At 48.6% G+C, this 26293-nt stretch overlaps 2 protein-coding genes across 2 annotated transcripts in view; both read left to right on the top strand.

The window, feature by feature from the left end:
• Positions 1-18642, top strand: part of ARPC2 (actin related protein 2/3 complex subunit 2) — a 30360-nt gene extending 11718 nt beyond the window's left edge. The window contains exons 5-11 of the mRNA XM_059168071.1: positions 2959-3004; positions 6795-6981; positions 7613-7706; positions 13390-13516; positions 14973-15073; positions 15512-15612; positions 18184-18642. Coding sequence (XP_059024054.1) covers positions 2959-3004; positions 6795-6981; positions 7613-7706; positions 13390-13516; positions 14973-15073; positions 15512-15612; positions 18184-18208 — 681 coding nt within the window. The 3' untranslated portion in view covers positions 18209-18642. The remainder of the gene's footprint in view (positions 1-2958; positions 3005-6794; positions 6982-7612; positions 7707-13389; positions 13517-14972; positions 15074-15511; positions 15613-18183) is intronic.
• Positions 18643-19837: 1195 nt separating this feature from the next.
• GPBAR1 (G protein-coupled bile acid receptor 1) lies at positions 19838-26095 on the top strand. Its single transcript, XM_059168069.1, has 2 exons — positions 19838-23225; positions 24916-26095. The coding sequence occupies exon 2, from the start codon at positions 24961-24963 to the stop codon at positions 25951-25953; it is 993 nt and encodes a 330-aa protein (XP_059024052.1). The 5' UTR covers positions 19838-23225; positions 24916-24960; the 3' UTR covers positions 25954-26095.
• The last annotated feature ends 198 nt before the right edge of the window (positions 26096-26293 follow it).

Here is a 26293-nt window from a genome sequence, read left to right as displayed (position 1 = left end):
AAGAGGAAGAGTCTAGAGAATTTGTATTCGGGGTGATTTTACCTGAAAGAAAAGATTCTGGAGGAAGACCCAGTCTCATAAAACATAAGGATCATTCTAGAAAAGTAGCCAACTCCTCTCTTTACCAGATTAAAACCAAAAGGGAACAAGTGACTATTATAAAGTGGCCCCACTTCTGATTTACCATAAAATGACAACCTGAAAAGAATTGTTAAAGCTTTGAACAGACAACTCAAAATTGTGTAATCGTTCTCCGCAAATAGTCCTCTCTTTTTAAGATGCAGGCCCAATGATAGTAATCTTTGGAAGGGAAAGAAAGCGTTAGAGATCGATTTCTTAAATCTCCTTTCCAGTCTGTGCCTTCTGCACTCTGGAACTCCCCAACACAGTGCTATTCTGGTAGCTCCCACAGGGTCAGAGAACCAACCCCACCCGCCCACGTAGGTGGAACAAGTAACACTCAGAGCTTTGGAGCAGAGTGCCTGGTGCATGGCTCTCTGGGTTGGTTAAACAGTGACCAGCCTGCGATAACCAGAGGAAACTTGCTGCTTTGCCCAGGCCCTTTTTCAAGGCAGAAAGCCTCTGCTGCTAGGGCGGGAAGGTCTGATGGTGAGGACCGATGGGCTCCACCCATCTCCTGGTGTCAGATTGGAAGAGGGGGCACTCGGTGGAAAATGAATCATGGTTAAAAGTGCAGGTGAAATCAACAGGGAAGCATTGGCTGGTTTTGCAAAGTGGAAGGAGCAGAGGAGTGAAACGGTGTAAGTTTGGCTCTTAGATCTCAGAATATTAAGCTTGGAGTTAAACTAAATCTTCAGAGCTATATTTTTTTCTCCCACAATCTAATTTCCCCTTCCTCCAAGTACCCACAGTCCACCCGGTGCAGTACTGTAGCTCAGAGACCACATGCTAGTTCAAATTCTGCTGGGATGTGCCCATTATTCTTCCCGCCGCCTCAGAACTTTAGAAGTGGTATGTAGGACACCTGAAGGTAAGATCTCTCTGTGCCACCAACAAACTCTGTGACCTTAACCTCTCCCTTCAGTTCCTCTTCTGTAAAAGAGACAACCCTACAGCGGCATTATGGTCACCAGATCGGAACTGCGGGTGACATTACTTGTTGTTTGCCTGTATATGAACCAGTGTGCCCACACAGTCAGAACTGAGGCCTGTTTTCTTTCCATCGTATGATATATAGATAGAGAATTTCTTCCCGCTGTAGGAAAGTGGTGACATAAATGTGTGGAATATTAAAGAGTATTTAAGAACAGGAAGCAAAGAACTTCCCTGTGTGATAATTTTTTCAAATAGGCCATACGTGGTTTGCTGCTGCATATTTATTTATTTATTTATTTTTGAATACCTAGAGGGTGCGTTGAAAGTAAGATTAGAAGAAAACCTCAGAATTCACTTGGCTCTGTTTACTCCCAATCCCCATACGCAGGCATGAGTGGGCTCAGGGCCTGCTCGCATGGGGCTCCCCTCTCGGCTGCCTACACTTGGCGCTGCTTTTCTCTGGCTGATGGAGTCCTGTAAAACCTGCATGTGTAACTCCTACAATTAAAACAAAAGTTCATGCTTTTGTTCACTTTTAATTTGGTAACTTGTCATTGATGAAGTATCCTTTTTTTTTTGGTATCCTAGAAAATTACAGAGGATCGTGAGTATGTTTGTGGTGAGGTAGTGTTGAGAAATTGACTAAGTATCTACAGACAAAGCTCGGTAGCCTGTTGTACTGCTGTCACATATATTGGCCTCTGTTTTCCCTTGTAGAATAGCAACGACACCTTCCCTCCCTAAGTGTGTTTTCAGTGAGGGTTAAGAATAAACCATGTCTGTTTTGCCTCTTAAACATATAAATACTACTAAATACCAAAAATGTGACTAAGTTCTGACGGCTCTAATGTTTACGTTTTTCTATCCTCAGATAGCTGCTTTTTTACTGCTTACCATAGCCTGTATAACATTTAAATCTGAACTGGTCCTTCCAGAAGGTTTTTGTTTCTCAAACTGTCAGCCTAGGAGCAGTTTGTACCAGGTGAAGCAGTCACTCTGACAGAGAAACAGGAAGGTGTATAAAGGGCTCTTGTTTTATCATTTACTCCCCAAAGCTGGAGAGGAGCCAGTAGCAAGTATTTCAGGGTATAGGCAGGCATTTAGAGAGTACAGCCTTCTGTGGACCAACCAATATAAATAAATGGCTATGTGGTTCAGTGATCTCTTGTCTTTTGTCATAAAACCGATGAGCTAAATAATTTTAAGGCTTTCAAGATAAGCAGGCTGACTGGAATCTGTTCCCAGCAATTCTGCCTTTATCTCTTTACTCACCTGGGTTACTGGTTCGGCCTGTACTTGGTTGATAACTAACATAATCTATTCTCACTTGGGTTTGGCATCCTTTTGCATTCTTGAAAACAAAAGTGATTGTGTGTGATACATGGTCGGGAGGAGAATGGAGAACGTAAAACAGGTGTGACCAACTCCTAAAAGTTGAAAGATGAGCCTGGATTGAGAAACAGATACTAGATTAACCTTCTGGATTTTTTTATTTTAACAAGGTTTTGGTTTTTCTGTTTTGTTTCTAAGATTTTATTTATTTATTTGAAAGCGAGAGAAGGAGCATGAGTAGGAGGGAGAGGGAGAAACAGGACCCCCCCCCCCAGCTGAACAGGGAGCCTGGTGAAGGGCTCGATCCTAGGACCCTGAGATCGTGAACTGAGCTGAAGGCAGGTGCTTAACCAGCTGAGCCACCCAAGTGCCCCTAACCTTTTGGATTTAATCTTCACTCCGTGAGTGACTGGCTTGGTAGCTCAGATATATCTGCTTCCCCTTGTATATCCAGTGTCCCATCCACCAAATGAAAAATTCTGATTTAGAAGGAGCTTGGCAAATATAGTGCTTTAAAAATAATGACATTATCATGACATTTGGATTAACATTTGTTTTTGTATTTTCTAGTTATTAAAGAGGGTGTACGGGAGCTTCTTGGTAAATCCCGAATCAGGTATGTAGTAATGCAACTAACTGTGGGGTGACATGGATAGAGATCTGTCCTGTTTGTACTCTGCTTTTTTTTAACCAAAGCATTTCATTTAAATACTGTGCATTCTACAAATATTTCTGCCTGAGCCCAGTTCGCACTTCAACTCTCTCCGTAAAAATAGCTTGTAAGGGACTTTGCTTTGTCCAGTAATGGTACGTAGTGTGGTTTGCAAAACTGATGTGGGTCATTTTTAGTGTTTATGTGGTGGAGCCAAGTGACTTAGAACCAGTGGGCCCCTTTTGTTTGCTCATGGTGATTAAATGCCTTTGAGACTGAGCAAACATTGGTTTTTACCCCAGCCCCTAATAACACCATTTTCTGTACTCTGCACTTTTGGAGAAGGAAACATAACTGTTCTCACATTTTCCAGAAACAGAAATTTCAGTCCCTCCTTTTAATCTATTCTTTTTAATAAAGAATAAATAGCCTCTTCACAGCCAGAGGAATTGAAAAGCACCATGGCCTTCCTTGATTACAACAGCTATGTTCCTGCTGTTTTACAGGAAATTTAAAGCAGAAAAACTGAACAGTATTTTCATCCTCGTGAATAAGTGCTGGGCTCAGATTCTGCATTTAGCTGGGCCCCCTGATGAGGACCAAGTAGTTAAGTTCTTTTGAACATATTACTCACATTTTGTTCCTGTGGTACTTCGATTAGCAAATTGTTCTAAGGAGAGTTCATCTGTCTATTCACAGCTGTTATTTTCACTAGCTTATTTCCTTCCCCAGCCTCTGTGTGGTTTTTGTTTGCTTATTTTCATTTTTATAATGTGACATGCCTCACCAGTCCCAATAAAAGACCCTCCCCGGTCAGTCCCAATAGAAGACCTTCCCAGTCTTCTGTATGCTATGGAAACAAAATACCAAATACAGAATGATATCTTTGGGATATAACTTGTTACTAGGGATACTGTGGGTGGGAGCATTGACTACAGTCCATAAGGAATACTGGAATGTTTTCATCCCCAAATAGATGGTAGAAATATATCAAGAAATAAAAACAAAAAAAAAACAAACAAAATAACACTGTAGGCTTTAAGGGGATTCAAGGAATTTTAGAGAGAGAAGAAGAAAGAAAGGAAGACAGAAGCAGAACTAGACTAGAAAAAATCGTGTTGGAACTCATGGGCATGCTTGACATAGCTCAGATCCTACAGTCTCCCAGAACCACTGGAGTGTAACACAGAACTAATGTTTCTGTCCCTGAGCCTTTTCTTCTGCTTCCTGCTAAAAGCACAGGCCATTGCGAGATTGCAGACCTTGTGTTCATACAAGTGCAAAGTATAAATACATGTGAAAGTGATGTGTCTCCTCTTTTTCTGTGGGTTTATATAGGCAAGTTTGGGAGTCTTACCAGGCTCTACTAGATTTTTCCTTTTAATCTGTCCTCAGTATGTTCCTTTTCATCATATGAAAGCCTTACTTAGAGTCTGACTTGAGCTGTAGTTTTGTTTTATTTGGCTTCTTAAAACGAACAAAGCTCAACTTCATATATTTTCATTTTCTATCTAATTTTTAATCCTGTAGTCTGCTTCTCTGGTTTTCAGGTACCCAAAATGGAGTGATGATTGATATTACTTAATATTAGAGTGCCAGAAATATGCTCAGCACAATCTAGAACAGAGATTTAGATAGCCCATGTTCTCAGTGAAGCTCGATCCAACAAAAAACATACCTCCAGAATGCACTTGGGGAAAAAATTAAATAGTGACAAAGTATAAATGTTCAGGTACTCCATACGGTTCTGGTAAAATTATTCCCAGCAGTTACCTAGAATATGAAATGACCCTCAGTGTTGTACAGATACTCTTGCAAAGCCACCTGTAGGCTTTTTGCCTTGTATTAATTGTTTGATTAGCTAATTAGTTTCCCCAGCCATGTTTGCTGGAACTCCTACTTGACATGCTATAAAGAGGGAGAATAGTAGGCAGTGGTCAGCAGACTTGGCTTTGGGTCCCATTTATTGATGACCTACTGTGTTCTGGGTACTTTAAAATACTTACGCGCTCTAAATATTCCCAAGGGCCTCCCTGGTATAGCCACCCTTTTTATTGTTATTTTTTTTTTTTAAGGTTTTCTTTATTTATTTGAGAGAGAGAACAAGAGATAGCATGAGAGGGGAGAAGGTCAGAGGGAGAATCAGACTCCCCATGGAGCTGGGAGCCTGACGTGGGACTCAATCCTGGGACTCTGAGCCCAAGGCAGTCACTTACCCAGCTGAGCCATCCAAGCGCCCTAGCCCCCCTTTTTAAATAGATGTAGGAATTATAGAGGTTAGGTAGTTTGTCCAAGGTCTTGAAGTGGCAAGACCCAGGATTTGGACCCAGTTCTGTTCAGTTCCAAATAGAGTTGCCTGTACCTCTGTATCATGCTGCATTTAGCATGGCACTCTGCTCCTTTGAACTTGTTTTCCCTTTAAAACGAGAACAACTGTATCTGGCCTGCCTACTTCAAAGAATTCTTACAGAGATCAAATGAAGTAAAATATTTTAAAACACTGTGAAATTTTGGGGGGTGCCTGGGTGGCTCAGTTATTAAGCGTCTGCCTTCGGCTCAGGCCATGATCCCAGACTGGGATCGAGCCCCACATCAGGCTCCCTGCTCAGTGGGGAGCCTGCTTATCCCTCTCCCACTCCCCCTGCTTGTGTTCACTTTCTCTCTGTGTCTCTCTCTGTTAAATAAATAAAACTAAAAAAAAAAAAAAAAACCTGAAATTTTGATAGTATGTAGATATGAAAGCTTTTGGGGCAGTATATACATACACACACACACATTTAAATTTGTCCATACTTCACCACAAAAGGTTTACGATGGTATGTAAAGGATTTTTTGTTTTGTTTTGTTTTTTGTTTTAATTAAAAAGCTACCCAGGGGGGTGCCTGGGTGGCTCAGCAGGTTGGGCCTCTGCCTTTGGCTTGGGTCATGACCCTGAGATCATGCAAGATCGAGTCCCACATCCCCACGTCAGACTCTCTCCTCAGCGGGGAGCCTGCTTCCCCCTCTCTCTCTCAGCCTTCCTCTCTGCCTACTTGTGATTTCTCTCTCTGTCAAATAAATAAAATCTTTTAAAAAATAAAATAAAATATCTTAGTAAAGAAAAATAAAGCTGGGGCGCCTGGGTGGCTCAGTGGGTTAAGCCACTGCCTTCGGCTCAGGTCATGATCTCAGGGGCCTGGGATCGAGTCCCGCATCGGGCTCGCTGCTCAGCGGGGAGCCTGCTTCCCTCTCTCTCTCTCTCTGCCTGCCTCTGCATCTACTTGTGATTTCTCTCTGTCAAATAAATAAATAAATAAAATCTTTAAAAAAAAAAAAAAAAAAAGAAAAAAAAAAGAAAAATAAAGCTACCCAGCTGTTGACTTTGTGTTAGCACTTGGCAGTTAAACCGTCAGAGAAAAATACATAACTCCTATTATTATAGCTTGATAGCATACACAGGTGCCCCCTTCATTCCTGTGTCTGGAACACTAAATTTCTACTCAAAGTTCTGAATTATGGCTGCTGCTTATTCCTTATTTGTAATCAGTCATCTTTGATATTGATTCAAATTTTTGCATAGCATTTGTTAATTAGATGTATATATTTACGGTGGTTATACAAGAATTAAAGTTTTATCTTAACCTTGAGAGTGGACAGCAATCTACCTGGGTTAAAAGTACAGACACTGAAACAAGATAAAATGTCATTAGAACCTGAAAAGTTTTTTGGTTTCGTTTTAAATATAACCACTTGTGGGTTTTTTTCCCCTCTCTAGGATACAATGTCTCTTTGCTATATGACCTTGAAAACCTGCCGGCATCCAAGGATTCCATTGTGCATCAGGCTGGCATGTTGAAACGAAATTGTTTTGCCTCTGTCTTTGAGAAATATTTCCAATTCCAAGAAGAGGGCAAGGAAGGCGAAAACAGGGCAGTTATCCATTATAGGGATGATGAGACCATGTGAGTATAGAACCTGGTCCCAAAGCCGGGGCAAGGCTTACATGCCGTCACTGAAAGATACACATTAGGTCAGACCTTAAGCTCTACTGTGTGAATCCCCCTAACATGTCTTTCTCATAAAGTTCTTTAAGCCAGGTTGTAGATGACAGGGGAAAAAAGGGGGCCATTTTCTGCTCTTCTCCACAGATACCAGTAGTTGGCAAAAGATGAAAGTGCTTTCCTTTAAGACACCACTATTGAAGGTCCCCTTTAGTCATATAGCCTGAGTGACAGGGAGAGGGGACCATGTGTTTTCTGTGTTTGCAACTCTTGGATCATCTACATAGTAGGACTCTCCTAGTATATAAAGAAAGAAATGTTTTAAAGTGAAGATTCTGGAGTAACCCCAGATTCCATGTCCCACCACACAGACACGTCAGTACCAGCTCCTCAGGGTGATGGTCCTCTCCTGCCTCTCTGGGCGGGCATGTGTTACACTGACTCTGTTGGTCAGACATACTGAGTCTCCCTTGGCACACCTTGTTTTATGAACTAAGTGATTTAGGACTTACCGCCTCCTTCACTTGGAAATCAAGTTCTTGACAAAATCTCTTGCTGATTCTTCTTATCTCATGGGTTTTGTTCCCCTCAGGTACGTTGAATCTAAAAAGGACAGAGTCACAGTAGTCTTCAGCACAGTGTTTAAGGATGACGACGATGTGGTCATTGGAAAAGTGTTTATGCAGGTATGCAGCGGATGTCTTGTGGTGGGGCGGAGGGAGCACGGTGGCGTGCTGGTTTACACCTGGGCACCGAAAGCACACCGTGAGCATAGGAGAGAACGGGCCGCTCAGAGGGCGCTGACACTTGTCAGAGATTTCGTCAGATAGCCTCCACAGAACTCACTGCGTGTCGTTTTTCCCTAGTGCCTTTTGCCTTTTTAGCACTGGACTGGAGAGTGAATTGAGGATTAAACATACTAACAGTATGACTGAGTTTTAAGCACCCTTGCTGCCATAGGGTCTTCATTTTAAAGCTTAGTCATGTTTCCTACCTTCTTGTGTTTACTGCAGTTTCTGGCAAGGTCCGTTCTTGGCTTGGTTTAGTTCTTCTCAGAACTGAGTCTCTAGATTCCTGAGCAGCAGGTAGTGTATCAGTAGGGCAGAGTCGGGGGGCAGACAGGGAGGTAGATTGGCCAGGGTTTGTCCAAGGTCACCGCAGAGCGCCTCCTTCAGAAGGAGCTCACCTGCCAAGGAGAGGAATGGGGCTGAGAGGGACATTTGGTAATTGGATTTCTGGTACAGTTGGACTCTAGTCTGATACAATACCCCACTGTGGCTTTGTCCTGCTGTCTGCTAACCAGCTGCTCGCTCTGAGATAGGAGAGCTCATCAGTGAAGTGATATATTCAGGCTGATTTCTTCCAGGATGGCTCAGCATTCAGTAGCTAGTATGGCGGTTAGATTGTCAAACACCTTTTGTACATTCATCCTGTTCCTTGGCAGTGTGAGGAGATTTAAGAATTCTGAGACAGACTCTTTTTATTTTATGGGCTATTTCATGGGTATCCTCTCTAAGCGGCTAGGGACATACTCAAAAGTAAGAGCCTCAATTTCATCCATCTCTGGTGGCTTTTTGTGTTTAGTTTAATTAATCAGAAACTCTAATTTTGCAGTCACTATGCAGAAAAAATTGGAATATTGACACTTTCAGCATTTGAGAGCACTAAACTTTGACACAGAGAGAGAGAGAGAGAGAGAGAGAGTGTGTGTGTGTGTGTGTGTGTGTACATACACACAGATGTATAGACCTATATCTTAGGTCCTAAATGTAAGCCTCCAGACAGGCATTTCATCTGTTTTTAGGTGTAATTGACAAGGGAATTAAATGCAGTAGCTTAGAAATTGGGCTGAATCCAGACTGACAAACTAATTTTAAAAGCTATGAAGTATATATTTAGATTTGGCTGGTTTTTTACCAGTCTTGTTCCATTTTATTCCCAACGACATCTTAACTTATTTTTATGCTTTAAACAGACCTTATCTTGGAGAGCTTACAGGAGATTTGTTCCTTAGGAGAATTTTGTGTTTTTTTGCTTGTGAATTTAAACTTCTCCCTCAAAGTACATGTGATAGGACACTGGTCTCAAAGGGAAGAGGGAGTCTCTGCATTTTTGCACTGCCAGTATCTCTAGTTAGTGACTGGACTGGCACCGGGCAGCCCCATCTGGTGTCCAGGAATGTGGAAAGCCTATGCTTGGGAAGCCATCTGCCTTTCTTCCATCTCCACAGAGTCAGAGGCTGGGACAGTTTATTTGAAATGACCTTAGAAACCTGGGCTTATTTTGCTGGATTTTGCTCCAAAATAAATTATCTGAGAATTTTCCTGGACATTGTTACTTTAAATTCCCACAACAGCGGGTGCCTAGCGCAGAATGCTGTGACTCTGGGATGCTGTTTGAAGTTCCTCCTGATAACTGACCTGCTTGCTGTGGGCCTTTGTGAGTCTCCCCCCTACCAGTGTGGACCTCCAACCTGGTTCAGAACATGATTGCTGTTTTTGTCCGTCAGCAGGCCAACTCTGACCGTTGCTGTCCTGCCTTTAAGAAGAAGACAGGAGCTTCCATTCCCCACTCACATGGATATTCTAGTGTTTGCCTTTGGTGCACTATCTTCATTGGCATGCAAGCTGAGCACTAGAGAAAGTCTGGTAGATATCATGTCACTGCTCATTCTGTGGCAAGCACAAGAACAGTACAGTTTTGAAGATTAGCGTATGGTGAACTAGAATATTTTTCATATTTTTAGATCTTAACGTCAGCCCCCATAACCAAGAAAAGTTAAACATAGTCCACTGGTTTCTGTATGTTGGGGGACAAGACACAAGCTGTCTGCCTTCTAGGCAGGTGTGAAGGTAGGATGTTGAGGACCCTGTCTACCTGGATGCCTGTGTGGTCATAGCTGCAGGATATTTTCCTGAATTGGGAGCACGGAGTCCAAGGAACTCTAGTAGATATTGCCAGACCCTCCACAGAAGTTGTGCCCTTTTGCCTCCCGCCTTCAATACATGAGAGTGCTCGATTTCCAGAGTATGTTGACAGACATTCAGATTTCTGCCAGTCTGATGGATTAAAAATGATATTTATATACTCTTGGGAATGAGGTCCCAAAATCTTTTCTTAATGTTGAAGGCTATTTATTTTTCTTCCCTTTGAGATGTCTCTATCCTTACCTATTTTTCTGTTGGGTTATTGATCTTCTCTATTTCTTTATATACTAGAGAGAATAGCCTTTTATCTATGTAGGAGTTGCAGATATTTTTTCCAGTTTGTCACTAGAGTTTGTAGGGGTGGTTTGCCCTCAACGCAGAAGTTTATTTTCACAAAGTTCAGTCCATCCCTTCTGTGGCTCCTAGATTTTGAGTCATGGTTAGAAATGCCTTCCCTACTCCAGAATTTTAAATAAATATACCTGTATCATTTCTTAGTATTTTTATAGTTTCATATTTTACACCTAATCTTTTGAAAGATGGTTCCATCATTTTTTTCTGAATGGCTACCCCCTGGTCTCAATAGTCATTGTTTCAAGGCCTGTGTTTATACTACCAATTGAAGGTGCTACCTTTATCATATACTCCATTTTTGTATATATTTGGATATATGCTGTATTTGCTATCATAAATTGTGCTTTGATGGAAGAGAGAAATAGTATTGTGGTACTCAAAAGACATCCTAGTTGGAGGAAAAAGAAAGGCATCATTGCTGACAGATACAGGACAAAGACCCTAACAAGAAAGGAGAGCTATTTGTGTGGGTTGGTTGATTGTTTCTGAAGTATTATTTAAGAGAACGCAGCAAGAAGAAACAAAGACGGGAGCGAGCTCCAAATCAGAAGTGCATTGTTAACCAGATATAACGTGTGGTTTTCTGCACACAGAACCCAAGGAATCCATGCTAATAAGTCACCATGGGTTTACACGCACCCCATCTGGGTTTGAATGCCAACAGGCACCAGTGATTTGGAGTCTTCGAGAAACTTAATAAACACAAGAAAATGCTGGCAGTTATTATCTGTCTATTTTCTCCCCATCCCCCAGGGGAGGGGCGCTAAAGAGTGAAAAAAGAAGTGAGAAAACCTCCCAACCCTTTGCAGAATGAAAAGTAATGTTTTCTAGAGATGGGTAATCTCAGAAGCTTTGCTTTAGGAATTTCCATTTTAAATGATCTTGACTCTTTCTCTGCCTCTCCAAATATTTTTCATTTGAGGAACAAATTTAAGAGGAAGCTAATAACCTAATCTGGCTGTGGTAGTTATCTTCCACCAAGCTCTAGAAGCCAGGCAGTGCCGGCTCAGGAGGCAGCATAGGGAAACAGGCAAGATCCCAGACTGGGCATTAGAATTCCTCAGATGTTACCCTTCTTTTGCTGCTAATTTGTTGAGGGCTTGCTGCCCTGTGCACTTTCTTCCTGCCTACAGGTGGAAGGGTAGTCCCTGTCCCTTCCTTTACAATGCAACAGCACTAAGTCAGTGAGGCTAGAAAGCGCTTGCTTTCATTCAGCAAGCCGTGTGCTAGCCGGCCTCTTTGAAAGAGAAGTAATGGATACAGAGTAATAAAGGAGGATCCTTGGCATGTAGAGCTTACAACCTGGTAGGGAAGCCAGACTGTTAGTGAATAATAAAGTGCCAAAGTAGAGACTTAGAAGACATGGGAAATGCTGACGAGACAGCAGCCAGCTGCCCGAGTATGCTGGAGATGGCAGGATAGAGGAGGTCATAGCTGAGCAGCAGCAGAGGAGCATCACAGACTGAACAGCCATGGAAGCTGGTTTTTGGTCCTCCTGACACTCCGAGGCTTTACCTAGCCCTCGGTTCCATCCTTCTGCTATCATTCAGTGAATTTGGATCACCCTGTTCTGCCAGCATTGCTGGAAAATCTAGTTCTGTTTTTGCACATCTGGGTTGAGACAGGGATGCCTTGTATCACTTTGGTATGTACACAGGAATGTATGTGTTAGAAAAGCTTGTGGTTTGAAGATTAAAACATGTGAGGAATGACCTGGTTTTTACATCCTCATTTTCCTGTCCTTTGAAGAGGGTGGGGACATTGTCTTAGGGATGATTTGCTCTTAGGCAGAGTGGTGGTGATTGAATTCATCCAAGACCAGAATTAACGGTCAGGCTTTAATTTCTCATGTTACATAGGCGCCTTCTCTCAGGGATGAACCCTAAAACAACTCTGCTTCTTTAACTCCATTGTCTTCTGCCCCCAAGAAGGGCTTACATTTAGTCTGAAGTTCCATTTGGTGGATTCTAAACAGTAATGGTCTAAGATACCTCAGCAAAACAGGACTTAGGTGAAGGTCCAGAGCCCCGAAAAGGCCTGGTTTCAAGAAAGAGGAAGAAGCAGAGATGGGGCGGAAGGGGCGGTGGGGGTGGGTGAGAAATGGGCCAGCTCCTAACGGGCTTTCAGGCAAAGAGGAAGAGAGTTAAGATTTTATCTTGAGTCTACGGGGCGCCTGGGTGGCTCAGTTGGTTGGACGACTGCCTTCGGCTCAGGTCATGATCCTGGAGTCCCGGGATCGAGTCCCACATCGGGCTCCAGCTCCATGGGGAGTCTGCTTCTCCCTCTGACCTTCTCCTTGCTCATGTTCTCTCTCTCACTGTCTCTCTCTCAAATAAATAAATAAAATCTTTAAAAAAAAAAAAAAAAAGATTTTATCTTGAGTCTTAAGCAAGCTAGAGCCTGGGTTCCATAGCACCCTGAGATTTTAAAGATTTCCTGATAAATACAGCCTCTCCACATGAAATCAAAAGAACCAAATCAGCAGTAGTCCTTAATCTCAATGTAAGCTGGTTCTCTCCTGCTTTGCAGTTTGTTGTCTGTTTAGTCTCAGATGGACTTTTATTGCCTCTTTAATTGCCTCTGTCCTTGCAAAGCAAGAGAAAGGAAAGGGGATTAAGAACGTTCTCATCAGAGGCGCCTGGGTGGCTCAGGCGGTTGAGTGTCTGCCTTCAGCTCATTCAGGATCCCAGGGTCCTGGGATGGAGCCCCACATCTGGCTCCCTGCTTGGTGGGGAGTCTGCTTCTCCCTGTCCCTCTGCTCCTCCCCACTCTCTCTCTTTCTCTCCTTCCTCCTCCCTCCCTTCCTCCCTCTCTTTGTCTCAAGTAAATAAATAAAATCTTAAAAAAAATTTTTTTTAAAAATGCTCTCATCACATTTTGAAGATCAGCTTTGTTAAGGACTCCGTGGTCTCTGCTTTTTGAGTCCAGATCGTGTGGGTAGCAGGTGGCACTGTCCTACATCATGCCAGGTGTTTCTTAGCTGTCTGCCACTCTGGAGTGCTACAGAGGGCACACCCCATGGGGCCAGCCTTGTAGTGGAAGCTGCTGTTCTCCTTACGTCAGATTCTTTCCTGCTTGCTTTGTTCAGGAGTTCAAAGAAGGCCGCAGAGCCAGTCACACAGCCCCGCAGGTCCTCTTCAGCCACAGGGAACCGCCTTTGGAGCTGAAGGACACCGATGCTGCCGTGGGCGACAACATTGGCTACATTACCTTCGGTGAGCGGCATGGGGGGTGCCTTCCTGCTGCAGGAGGCCTGAACAGGGACAGGGCTTTGTTAAAATGGGGAAGGGGCAAAAGCAGGCATACCAGATCATTCTGTGCCAGTGCGTTAACTGTGGGAAGGAGTGCCATAGTCCTCTTTTTTATTCCCCCTGTTTTTCTTAAATGCTGGGAGAAAAAAAAATCTAGCCCCTGGTGTCAGGTGTTAAGACTTGGGACCACAAAGCAGCTGGGTGGGAGGGAGTTCTCTGGCATTTGGCGTTTCTTGGTTTTTTGCTTCCTGAGCCAGCGCTCCAGCCATGATTCACTTATTCCACTGAAGAAATTCAAATCTTCCCTTATGGTTGTTCCAGACCAGTGAGCTGGCTCGGGATTATAGCTGACAGTTTGAAATAACCGCTTGTTCACACTTGGCACCGGATGCCACTGAGATGTTGCCTTTTGTGAGATTGAAGTCCCCTCACTCCTGATGGTGCACCTGTTGATTGGTGATGAGCCCGCCAGTTTACCATGTTTCCTAAAATCCGAGCTACACATTTTCTGTCGTGTGACGTCTTTGAGGTTGGAATACAGCTTACAGTTCGCATATGCCCCACGCTTTAGTTGGTAGCCTTTCTCTCTGGGGTGCATATAAACGGTCCGGTCGTTGGCATCTTAGATCCTAGGCCACATAGTTACCTCTGGTTCTGGTGTTTGTTTCTTCTCAGGGCAAATGGACACCGGGGTCCCACCCTTTCTTCTGAGGTATTCCTTTTCATGTTAGCAAAGCCACCTACTTGGAGGATTTTACTGTTGCCAAGACCACTGAGTAGAGTAGGTGCAGGAGATGGGGAGGATTGCAGAAAGCTGAAAGGAGGGGTGAAGAGGGCAGAGTGGCTGCAGGGGGCTTCAGTGCATGGTGCCCTGGGAGGGGTTTTTCTCATGCCCGGCCAGAGCAGCTCCTGCTGCCTATTCTCATCAGGAAAGTTGAGGTCCTTGGAGCTTACAGTGTTTAGTGTTCACAAGACCACTGAATCTTCTGGAACCAAGTGCCTCTGAAGGCCAAGTCACCATGGATGGAGGATAAGCAGGCTGTTTCCTCATGCTGATGTCAAAGATAAGGTGTTTTCTCCAAAGTCACCCCCACCCTCCCAGCCAGTGGTCCCACCTCCTCAAGAGACCATGACCTAGAGTGATGCCGGCACTAAGCCTTTTCTCAGGGGAGCCCTGGTTTTCTGCCATCACCTCCTCCATTTTCCTTGACATAGCCTCCATTTGCACTCACTGGGACCCGCCTTGTTGTAGTACTTATCCCTTCCTTGCTGGAGGAGAACACCTTGTCAGAGCCTGGGCTTAGTGAAACAAGTGCATTCTCCTCAGGCAGGGAGAGATCGGAGCTGACTGTAGGCTCTGATCTTACCGCCTTTTGGCCTTGATGTTACCCTGACGTCTTATCTGTGTCCCTGCCCGCAGTGCTGTTCCCTCGCCACACCAACGCCAGTGCTCGAGACAACACCATCAACCTGATCCACACGTTCCGGGACTATCTGCACTACCACATCAAGTGCTCTAAGGTGAGGCGGCACCTCGGGCCTGTGCTCCAGGTCATTCTCCACCGGAGTTAATGGCTAAAAAGTCATTTCTGCGTGGGCTGCACCTGGCTGCCTCAGTCAGTAGGGCATGTGACGCGATCATGATTATGGTTGTGAGTTTGAGCAGCATACTGCAGGTAGAGTTTACTTTTTTAAAAAAAAGTCATTCCTATAGTCCAGGCTGTTGCTATGAACTCTAATGGTTCTGGAGACTTTAAGATACCATGGCCCTCCTTCCATCTCTCCCCACTACCTCTCTGCACAGTAGAGAGATGAACATATGTCTCCAGAAAGGGTTGCCCTCCGGCTTCCCTGCATGGACCTTTGTCAGGCCCAGGGCATATGTTCCCCGACCTTCCTGAAAGCAGAGCTGTCTTTCTAGCACATGACTGCTTCAGTACCCATTGTGTTTGCTCCCAGGCCTATATCCACACACGTATGCGGGCGAAAACATCTGACTTCCTCAAGGTGCTGAACCGTGCACGTCCAGATGCCGAGAAAAAAGAAATGAAAACAATCACGTGAGTAGGGCGGTCTCACAGGCAGGACCACCCTCCTTTCCCGATTGCACCAAGAGGAAAATAGTGGATGTGGGTGACCTGGCCCTCCAGGTGTCTGGTAGCTGCTGCCTACATGGGAAAGGCAGGCAGGGTCGGGCCTGGAGCCACCTGACTGACTGAAAATGGGATGGACAGGTTTTCAGTCCTGAGTGGGCCAGGATGGATTCCCTTGTTTCCATATCTTTGTGAGCTAGCAAAATGTCAGCTAGGGAAGACAAAAAGGGACCTTTTTACTGAGATGCACTATGTTCTCTTTGGGCCTGAGTTAAGAGGTCAGTCCTCAGGGTCTTCCTGGAAAAGGGAAGAGATTTGCTTACAGACATTTAGCTGAGTTAATGGGCCTGCAGCCACCCCCTATTTTTATCCCCTGCTCTGCTGCTTGGCAGGAAGTTGCATGGAGACAGAGTTATCTTTCTCAGGGTTAGAAATGCTGAATAGCACTCCCATGTGTGGCTCCGTGCAGGAGAGGCCAGCGTGGCCTGGAGCCTAGGTAGGGATTAAGGTCTTCAAGCAAAATGTCAGGTTTGGATGCCCCTTCTGGTGAAATTTAGGCGATCCTGTTCTCAAGGAATAAGTGCTTATCTGCCAGCTTCTGTGCCCATTAAACTCAGGTCTTGAGGTGAACTAAGCTTCTGCCCACCCCTCCCAACCAGCATATTTGCCAACACCAACTCCTTTCAGGGATGACCTTTGGCAGGTATGGTGTGCACAGGGCTCCGAGTTCTCCCCTAGCACATGAGGCCTCTCCTGCCAAGCTAGTTTCTGCTGCCACTTGACAGGATAAGAGAGGCACCTGACTCTTGGTACCGGAGCTGAGGGTTTTCAGTCTCAGGAACATCAGAGCAGTGAAAGTCACTCCCAATTTCCTTGGGTAGAGGCTTATAAAAGCAGTGGAAGTCATTCCCGATTTCCTCGGGCAAAGGCTTTAGAGGCTAGGTAGTAACTCTCTGTAGCTCCTGCCCAGAGCCTCAGGAGGGGTGTTCAGGCTGTAGTTGGGTCTTCTGCTTCCAGAGAGGTGTCCAGAAGCCATGGTGGCGAATTCACAGCGTCACCCCTTCTACTCCGCAGCTCTGTGGCAAGGCCAGACATGGGCAAAACCAACACTGTGGGGAGGGCATATGTCCTGGGACACAAACGCTGTTTCCACCTCTTCTATAACCTGGCCTCCTTCCTGGAGTTTCCAAGGTCCCCTGCCCCTCTGGCTTTCCATGGAACCGCTCTTGTCACTTTGGTGACCTCAAGCGTAAGGCAGCCAATGCTGTGCTGTTTCCAGGGCCAGTGGAGAGACTGGCTGGGAGGTGAACGGGCAGCTGGGCACAGCAGAAGGAAGCCTGACCCGTCAGTCCGTCACACACCAAATAGGAAGGCTGGCCTCGTAAATAGGCCATAAGGGCCTGCCTGTGTCATCCTTAGCCCTGTAACTTCTCGTCTGTTCAGAAGAGCCCACCAAGGCAGCCACCACCCAGTGTCTCCCCACAAGGGTTCTCCCCTGTCCTGGTAAGGAACTGGGGAAGGGTAGATCCTTAAATTGTCCGTAAACCACCTTCCTGGGGCTTAAAAAGAGCAGCTCTGCCTTTTTCTGTTCTGTGACCTCTCTTTAGCAGAGATGGGCCCCAGAAAGGAGGAGGGGGAGGCAAACAACCATATCCAAGCTGAAAACCAGGTTGTGTTACTAAGGATGAGTAGGAGAAGCCAGGACCCCCACCCCCCACTCCCGGCAGCAGAAACGGGCTGCATGGAGTAGGATGGTTTCCTGGCTTGGTGCCCTCTGCCGGAATCGAACACTCAGGAGCTTTGCATGGCGGGATGGGGCTGTGGGGGAAACACTACAGTTTCAGTCTGGGCTGGGTGAGACATTCAGGATAGGAAAATTTAGCCCCCAATCTTTGCCCCAGTTTCCCATAGTTCTCAGCCCCAGCTTCCAGGCTGCTTTACCAAACGACCTCTGTCTTCAGGAGCTAGCCTGTTCCCAAAGCTGGCCCTTCCAGAGTAATACTGGATGGGACAGAAGGCCAAGATTCAGGAGCCTAAAGTCAGGCGAGTGTTCTGTAACCAAGTGTGTGGTCACTGCAAGGCAACACACAGCTCCTGTACTTGGAAGTTTCGAGCATCCTGATCCTTGGGGACAGATTGAAGGAGCTGCTGTCTGTGAGCCTGAAGGGGTGTAAGCTGTGTAAGAGAGGCCCTGAGCTCTCGGCCTGGAAGAGGGTTGAGTCCTGACTGAAGTTCGAGTAGGTCTAGGCCATCCAGACACCATGGGCCAGGGACTGTCCTGTCTAGCTTGGTACATTGAATGTCCTTGCGGGCTTGGCACAGGTGCTCCCTGGTGTCCCCAAAGTGTTCAGCAGGAGGAAAGCTGATGAAGTCTCTCTGGGAGCTGGGGCTTATTCCAGGCCTAGAGTTCCCACAGCCTCTAAGGAACTTACTCACCTATGTCTGGTGTCCCTGGGATCACATCCCCAGTCCAGGAGTGTGGGGCGGCAGGACAGGTGAGCCAGAAACTGGCCTTCACACTTCTCTCTGCTTTTGAAGGGGGAAGACGTTTTCATCCCGCTAACTCTCGGGAACAGGAAGAGGAGGCGGCTGGCAGCTGAAGGCGGGAACACTTGCTGCTGGATAATCGTAGCTTCTCAACGTTGCCCCTCTTCAGGTTCTTACGGGATTCTCCGTTTTGGTTCCATTTTTGTACACGTTTGGAAAATAATCTGCAGAAACGAGCTGTGCTTGCAAGGACTTCATAGTTCTCAAGAATTAAAAAAAGAAAAAAAGGATTTCCACTTGATCAACTTAATTCCTTTTCTTTACCTTCCCTCCCTCACTCCCTTGCCTTCCTCCCCTTTTCCAAGCTGTTGCGCTTTGCAATATGTTACTGGTAATGAGTTGCAGGATAATGCAATCTTAACTTGTTTTCTCCTAAGTATTTGAGTTCAAAACTCCTGTATCTAAAGAAATACGGTTGGGGTCATTAATAAAGAAAATCTTTCTATCTTACATGAGAATTTGCTGGGTTTCTAGACTGAATCCAAAAGGGGGTGTGGTGGAGAGTACACATGGCTCTGCCCTTAAACTACAGACCCAAATCTGGGAAACCTTAGACCACAAGTCCCTCAACCACCCTTTAGAAGAGAGAGAGGATGGCTGGTTAGTGAGCTCTTGGTTGGCGGTTCTGAGTAAATGTGAACGTGCTTCCTGTAAAGCCTGCTTGTTACCAAGTCTGGCTGGCTGTGGCCGAGAAGCTTCTGGGACTGTGATAGTCACATAAGTGTTTTCTGGCTTTTTTTTTTAAGATTTTATTTATTTATTTGACAGAGACAGCAAGAGAGAGTACAAGCAGAGGGATTGAGAGGGGGAGAAGCAGGCTTCCCATTGAGCAGGGAGCCCAGCTCAGGGCTCAATCCCAGGATTTGGGGATCATGACCTGAGCTGAAGGCAGATACTTAAGGACTGAGCCCACCCAGGCTTCTCCTGGCTAATTCTTTAATTATGGATAATACACAGGATTTCCCACAATGAGTTCTGTGGCATGTGTTGTTCTGCAGGACATTGATGGGTGTTAGGGTGTGGGCCCAATGTAGACTAACTGGCCACCCTTTCTCTTCCCACACAGGATCCCATAAGACTGGCATTCTGCAAAATTTCCTTTGGAGAGATGCTTGCCTAACAGTACCATGCCTAGAAATGTATGCTGGCCCCTAGCTAGCAGGACAGTGATCCCCAAAATAAAATCGTTCAGAATATTCAGTAGAGAATGTTAGGAGCACTTGAAATGGTCTAAGGGCCATCCTGGCAGTTTTTAGCTTCTTGCTTTCCCTTTTAACTTGTCGCCATCTAGTGCAGTGTGTTTCAGACTGGTTTTAAGATTCATTCGTGAACTGTGAGCTGTCATGATATTTTTGTTTCCTGAACTGTTATGAGATGACTGTAGGTTCATATGCAGCCGTGAAGAAATAATATAGAATTTCTGTGTGCCCTTCACCCAGCTCCCCCCAGTGGTAGCATCTCGAATGACTGTAGTGTGGTATCTCAGCCAGGACCCTGTCCACAGTCTGGCCTGTGTGTGTCTGTGTGTGTCGGGGGGGGGGGGGCGGGGGGGGGCTATGTATTTCTGTATTTCTGTCACATGTGTAACTTCATCATTGTTTGTTTTTAAGATTTTATTTATTTATCAGAGAGAGAAGGGGAGAAAGCAAGCACAGGCAGACAGAATGGCAGGCAGAGGCAGAGGGAGAAGCAGGCTCCCTGCTGGGCAAGGAGCCCGATGTGGGACTCGATCCCAGGACGCTGGGATCATGACCTGAGCCGAAGGCAGCTGCTTAACCAACCGAGCCACCCAGGCGTCCCCATCACTGGGTTTTTTGTTTTTGTTTTTGTTTTTGTTTTTTTTGAAGATTTTATTTCTTTGAGGAGAGAAAGAGCAAACACAAGTGGTGGGAGGAGAGTAGCAGTCCCCCCACCCCCACCACAGAGATAAGAGCTCAGTGCAGAGCTCAATCCCAGGACCCTGAGATCATGACCTGAGCTGAAGACAGAGGCCTAACCAACTGGGCCACCTGGTGCCCCAGCTTTTTTTTTTTTTTTTTTTTTTTTTTAATGGACTAGTATAGATGAGAGTGTATCACATTTCTCAAGGGTAAGTATTGGTTTTGGAATGTGTTTTGGTTATGTACACACGTCTTGATTAGATTATAAAAAGCCCCCCCCCCCTTTTACTCTGGGTCACAGTCAAGAAATCTGAAAGCTGTAGGTCATTCAGTCACCCAGTCATTTCAGACTCCACTGAAATGGGCTCTCAGCTGGGGACATAGCTCAGTCCCCATCCCAACAAACCTGTGCGCTGGGGAGGAGTGACCCCTTGTACCCCACTTCTGGTGGTGGCAGAGATGGAGAAAGCAGTGTTGGCCGCTGTGTCAGCCCTCTCCCACTACTTAGCAGTTGCCATCTCCACTCCCTTTGGTCTCATTGGAAGTGAAGACTCTTGAGTTCAAGCAAAGCTATCCACTCCTGGGATTGCTGAAAGCACTGTAGTGGCTCTGAGGGGCCCGTGTTGAACCTGGCTTAACCCTAACAGGAAGGACCAGAGTGTCTTCTGGCCAGAGACCTTGGCCTCAGGGCTTCCTGAGGCCAAGGTCCTGGCTAGGCTTGTGCCCAGAGCCCTCCAGAGGCTCCCAAGGGCTTGTCTACTCTTGCCTAGGGGGGAGTGAAGAGTTGACAGTGGTCCCTGGAGGGCAGCCAGGATCCAGAAAGCCCTGGAACCACCTCCCTTCCACAGGTCCCATTAGCGAATACCCCAGCCCCTGTACACCACTCCCGCCCAGCCCTATCTCAGCAAAGAGCTTCAAATAGGAGGCCCAGGAGGATTCCCTGGCAGGCCTGGGCCCCACAGTAGAGGCTCTGCAGGAGAGGAGAATGGGGACCACAGAGGTCAGCCTGCAGCTAGAAAGGAGGGTCTGGAAACTATCTGCACCACAGCCCTCCTATGGGCCAAGGGGAGAAGGCTGGGGTTGAGTCCACGCTAGAGTTGGGTGAGAGAGCAGAGAAGGCCTGGATGGTCCAGTGAGGAGACAGGACCCAGGCTTCCTGGCCCCTGCTGCCTAAGCCACCCCCTTCGGACGTCATCCCACACGCAGTGTTTAGACAAAGCAGTGAAGAAGAAACACAGACATCCTGGATCCCTTAGGGAGGAGGCCAGGGCTGGGAACAGAAGGAGGTCTGTTTATTCCTGGCAGTCCTACATCTGAGGGGCCGCACACCCACTTCTGTCCAGGCCCCAGGCTGAACTCTCCCAGAGCCTCTGACTTCTGCCCGACCAGATAGCGTGGGTCTGAGGGCCGGCTGCTGGAAGCCAGCGTCCTCTGGCCGCCAGCTTGCTGGAGGAGGGGTTTGAGGCTGGATGCTTTCCTCTTCCCACTTGCTGTCCTAACAGAAGTCCTGTCTCCCCGGTTCCCCCAATCCTCTGCAGGATGGGCAGAGCTAGACCCTTCGGGTCCACAGCCTTCAGCTCAGGTCTCCTCTCCCTGCCCTTCCTCACCGAGGGCACCGAAGTCCCCATCTCAGTCTACCTGCGCTCTTGAGCAGGGAAGTCTTTCCCCATGTCTCATCTCCAGCTTTCTTGCTGCAGTTGCTACCAGCTCCCTCACACTTCAGTCTGCTTCTCTCTGGCACCCCAAGGCCTCACTTGATACAAGTGAAAATTGGAGCATCACACTTCTTGTCTCCCTAGCCTTGAACTTGCCCTTCTTCTCCTGTACCTACTCCGCTCAGTGTCTCTGTGGAGCTGAAGTGCCCTTCTCCTCTTGCTTTTTGTGAGCTCTCGATCTGCCTTTCTCTACAGAGTTCTTAGAGGGGGCAGGTGGCTGGAGGGGAGCGACAGAGGGCAGGAATCCTAAAAATGTTAATAACAGCTGTCTGTGGGCCTAGTGTTTATCTAAGTCTTCACCACACATTAGCTTGGGGTTCGTCTCGCCATAGGTGAGCACAGTACAAGCCCCCTTCTACAGATGAGGAAACGAAGGCAAAAGAACTTGAGTAATTTTCCCAAGTTCACACAAAAGGGGGGAAAAAAAAAGATCCCGCGATTCTAAGATTCATACCCAGGCTTTCTGCCTCCAACACTGGCTCACACCTCTTACTCATCACGGAGGCCTCCTGTTAAGTGTCAGGCTGTCAGGCACTGGGATATATAGAGTCACATGTTACTCTGTGATAGTCCCCAACACCCCAGAGAGGTGCTTTTACTTGTATTTTACACATGGGAAAATTGAGGCGCAGGAGTAGCTTGTCCAAATGCCACACCTCCTAGCCCAGAGCCACTTTTACCTCCTATCCCAGAACTAGACTCAAAGCAGTTGAGAAAAGTATAGAATGACCCCAGATTCTAGAAGGAAGTTTGGCTTTATAAACCGGAAGGCCCACCAGGTGATAGGATGGAAGGATCCTCAAGCTCCAAACAGCCCCACCCCTGCCACCATCATACTGCTTTTCCCAGTTAACTTAACGGAGCTGGGTGTGCTGTTGGCTGGTCCGCAACCCCAGGGGTTTATAACTCATCAAATGTAAATGTATTCGTTGGGGCAAGAAGCAGAAAGGAGTAGCTGAAACCCTGATTCCTCAAATTCTGATTCCTCGCTGACTGGATTGCATTTCTCAGATTAGCTAGGCGCGTGGCAGGTGACCGGGCTCCCCTGAGGTAAGGGATCTGCCACCTCAGTGGCAAGCTACAGCTGGTGGCTGGGGAGGGGGCACACAGGTACAGGAGAGGGGGAGGGCACTGGACAAAGACGGCCAGCCTCCTGACTCCTGCCGCCTAGCCAGTGCCAGGCTCCACCCCTGAGAGGCGGGGCCAGGCTGAGCCCCACCACCCCCAGCTCCAACCCTCCAGAGCCCAGGCTGGGGCAGAGCCTGGGCAGCAGAGAGCCTGGGGCCCTGCAGTACCCGCAGAGTGGAGGCACCATGCCCTCACCGGCCACAGGGACCACAGACCGCGCAGGAAGCCCTGCAGGCCCGCCTACAGCAACTCCCTGACCCCCAGGGGCAAGCCCAGGCTGGGCCAGCAACACCTGCCTTCCAAGAGCCATGTGAGTAGCTACGCCCTCCTCCCTGCCCCCCTCCACGCCCTCTGCCCCCACCAAGCACCCAACCTCACCTGGAGACCTCAGCCCCAGGTCCTGAAGAGGCCATTGCAGCCAGCCCAAGCCACCAGAGCCTCCACGGTGTGCAGGTCACGGGCCAGCACACCACACAAGGTGGCCCAGGTGCCAGCCCTGCCTTTCATGCTGCTCCTGGGGAGGAGGGGTGGGTCTCCCACCAGGGGAGTGCTGGGACCTCCAGCCCCGGACAAGAGTCCAGGTTTGAAGTCAGGGCCCCTGAGGTCTCATGGGGTTTAATAAAGTTTGTGGCGCAGGGACAAAGGGAACAGAAACTAAAGGGCGTGCTAGAGAGGGAAGGATGTCCTGGGTAGAGGGCTCAGCGTGAGGGGTGGGGGAAGTTGAGGAAGAGGAAATAAGCTGAGGAGAGGGGAGAGGGGCAGTAGCTTGGCAGGCCTTGGTGGGCCGGGGGGAGCTGGAGAGAGGACGGTCCTGAGCTCAGGGAGACATGGGTGCCCTCAGATCTGATGACTTGGGGGTGGGGGCAGGTAGAAATCCTTTCCTTATTGACTTTAATCCTAGCAACAGGCGCTGCTCTCCTGCCGAAAGTAGCAGGAGTTTCCCCCTGGGCCGGGACCCTTCCTCCTCCCCACATGTGGCCTTGGGGCCGGGGTGCCGGAAGAACCGAGGAAGGAAGGAAAGGACTGGGCCAGATCAGAGTCACAGAACGGCCAGACCCTGCCCTCGGGCTCCTCCTGCCAGCTCCCGCAGGTGTGGGAGCTATCCTCCTTGCGGCTGGCATCCTCCTCCTCCCTGGCGATTCCTCTCTTCCTCCAGTTCCCAGGAAGGGCTCTGTTGCTAGTGTGGTGCAGATGAGTCAAGTTTATGGGCTGGAAGTCCTACCCAGAGGCTGCTCACTGAGCTGTAATCATTACGTACTGAGGGCCTGAGGGCCGGGTGGTGGGGGTAGGGGGCGGGTTAGGGGAACAAGGCAACCTGCTCATTGCTGCCTTCCGTGGCCGTGGCCTGTCACTGACTCAGGTGTTCAGCCAGCCCTGCCCTTGCCTCTGCCTCACTCACTCCTGCCCTGACCCCCCAATCCTTAGCAGCCTACCCTCTCCCAGGGCTCCGGTGCCAACCAGGCTGGGAGCATCCGAGGACAGGGACCCCTCCTTCATCAGAGCACCCACCCCTAGCCCTGGCCCCAGCCCAACCTGAAGGAGGCTCTCAACTGATCAATGGCCAGAAGCCACGACACACCAGCCAGACCCTGTTCTCCCTTTTGGCCAATGTGGAGGCCTTGTCTTGTGGAGGCCGGGATGGACAAAATGCTCTGGGGCTTTGGGGCTGGGTGGGTCCACCCTTTAGTCTAAATGGAGGCCTTAAAACGGCTGCCCAGAGAGGGTGGGACAGGTAATAGCACTGGCCAACACGGGTAGAGCCTGGGGAGTTGGGGGAATACAGCTGCCCCTCAGCTCCAGCCCGTGGCCAGCACGCTGGGCATACTTGTTGCTAGAGGGGACCTCTTAAGAGAAGCCCAGAATATGAATTTTTATGTAAATTTCAATAGGCAGTTATTTGGGGGGGAAAGTGTTCTCAGCAAACAAGATAAGGGCCCACTGTGCGCCCTCTGGACGACTGCCCAGCACCCCCTAATTCTGGCTGCCCATCTCTCATTCAGGCACGCTGGCTGCTGCTCCAGGCCTCCTCTGTCCCCAGGCCAAAGATGATCCCCAACAGCACCAGGGAGGCACCCAGCCCGGTTCCCACGGGGGCCCTGGGGCTCTCCCTGGCCCTGGCCATCCTCATCATCGCCGCCAACCTGCTCCTGGCCTTGGGCATCGCCAGGGATCGGCATCTGCGCCGCCCGCCCGCTGGCTGCTTCTTCCTGAGCCTGCTGCTGGCCGGGCTGCTCACAGGGCTGGCGCTACCCGTGCTGCCCGGCCTCTGGAGCCAGAGCCGCCTAGGCTACTGGTCCTGTTTCTTCCTCTATCTGGCGCCCAATTTCTCCTTCCTGTCCCTGCTCGCCAACCTCCTGCTGGTGCACGGCGAGCGCTACATGGCAGTGCGGCAGCCCCTGCGGCCCCGCGGGAGCACATGGCTGGCCCTGCTCCTCACCTGGGCCGGGCCCCTGCTCTTCACCAGCCTGCCAGCCCTGGGGTGGAACCATTGGGCCCCCGGCACCAACTGCAGCTCCCAGGCTGTCTTCCCGGCCCCCTACCTCTACCTTGAAGTCTACGGGCTCCTGCTGCCCGCTGTGGGGGCCGCCGCCCTGCTCTCTGCCCGTGTGCTGGCCATGGCTCACCGCCAGCTGCAGGACATCCGGCGGCTGGAGCAGGCAGTGTGCCGTGGCGCGCCATCGGCCCTGGCCCAGGCCCTCACCTGGAGGCAAGCGAGGGCACAGGCCGGGGCCACGCTGCTCTTCGGGCTGTGCTGGGGGCCCTATGTGGCCACCCTGCTCCTCTCAGTCCTGGCCTTTGAGCAGCGCCTGCCGCTGGGGCCAGGAACTCTGTTGTCCCTCATCTCACTGGGTAGTGCCAGCGCAGCAGCCGTGCCCGTGGCCATGGGGCTGGGGGATCAGCGCTACACAGCCCCCTGGAGGACGGCCGCCCACAGGTGCCTGCGCATGCTGCCCAGAAGGACCCCCCGCACTGGGCCTGGCCCCCGCACAGCCTACCGCACCAGTAGCCAAAGCAGCGTGAACCTTGACTTGAACTAGGGGAAGGGCCTCTGCTGGCTCCTACTCGAAGCATCTGTCCATCTCCGCCAGGAAGGCAGTCTCCTCTTGTCTCCCCGGCCCTGCATCAGAGGCCCTGCCCTTATCTGACCCTACCCTGACCTAATAAACTCTGGCCAGGTCACGGTTATCTCATTCTGCTTCTCCGAAAGGGGGTGGGGAGAGAACTAAAGTCAGATGTGCATCCACAGAGATCCGACTCCCTCCCATCAACCATCAGGGAGAGCCAGCTGAGGGCTCTCAAAGCCTAGCAGATTCTGCGGGGCCCCTCACCCCGACATGCCCCTCCCTGGTTTCTCATATCCAGATGCCACAAAACCAC

This window comes from Mustela lutreola, chromosome 3, assembly GCF_030435805.1.
Source record: "Mustela lutreola isolate mMusLut2 chromosome 3, mMusLut2.pri, whole genome shotgun sequence".
NCBI lineage: Eukaryota > Metazoa > Chordata > Mammalia > Carnivora > Mustelidae > Mustela > Mustela lutreola.
This window is presented reverse-complemented; position numbering and strand designations above follow the sequence as displayed.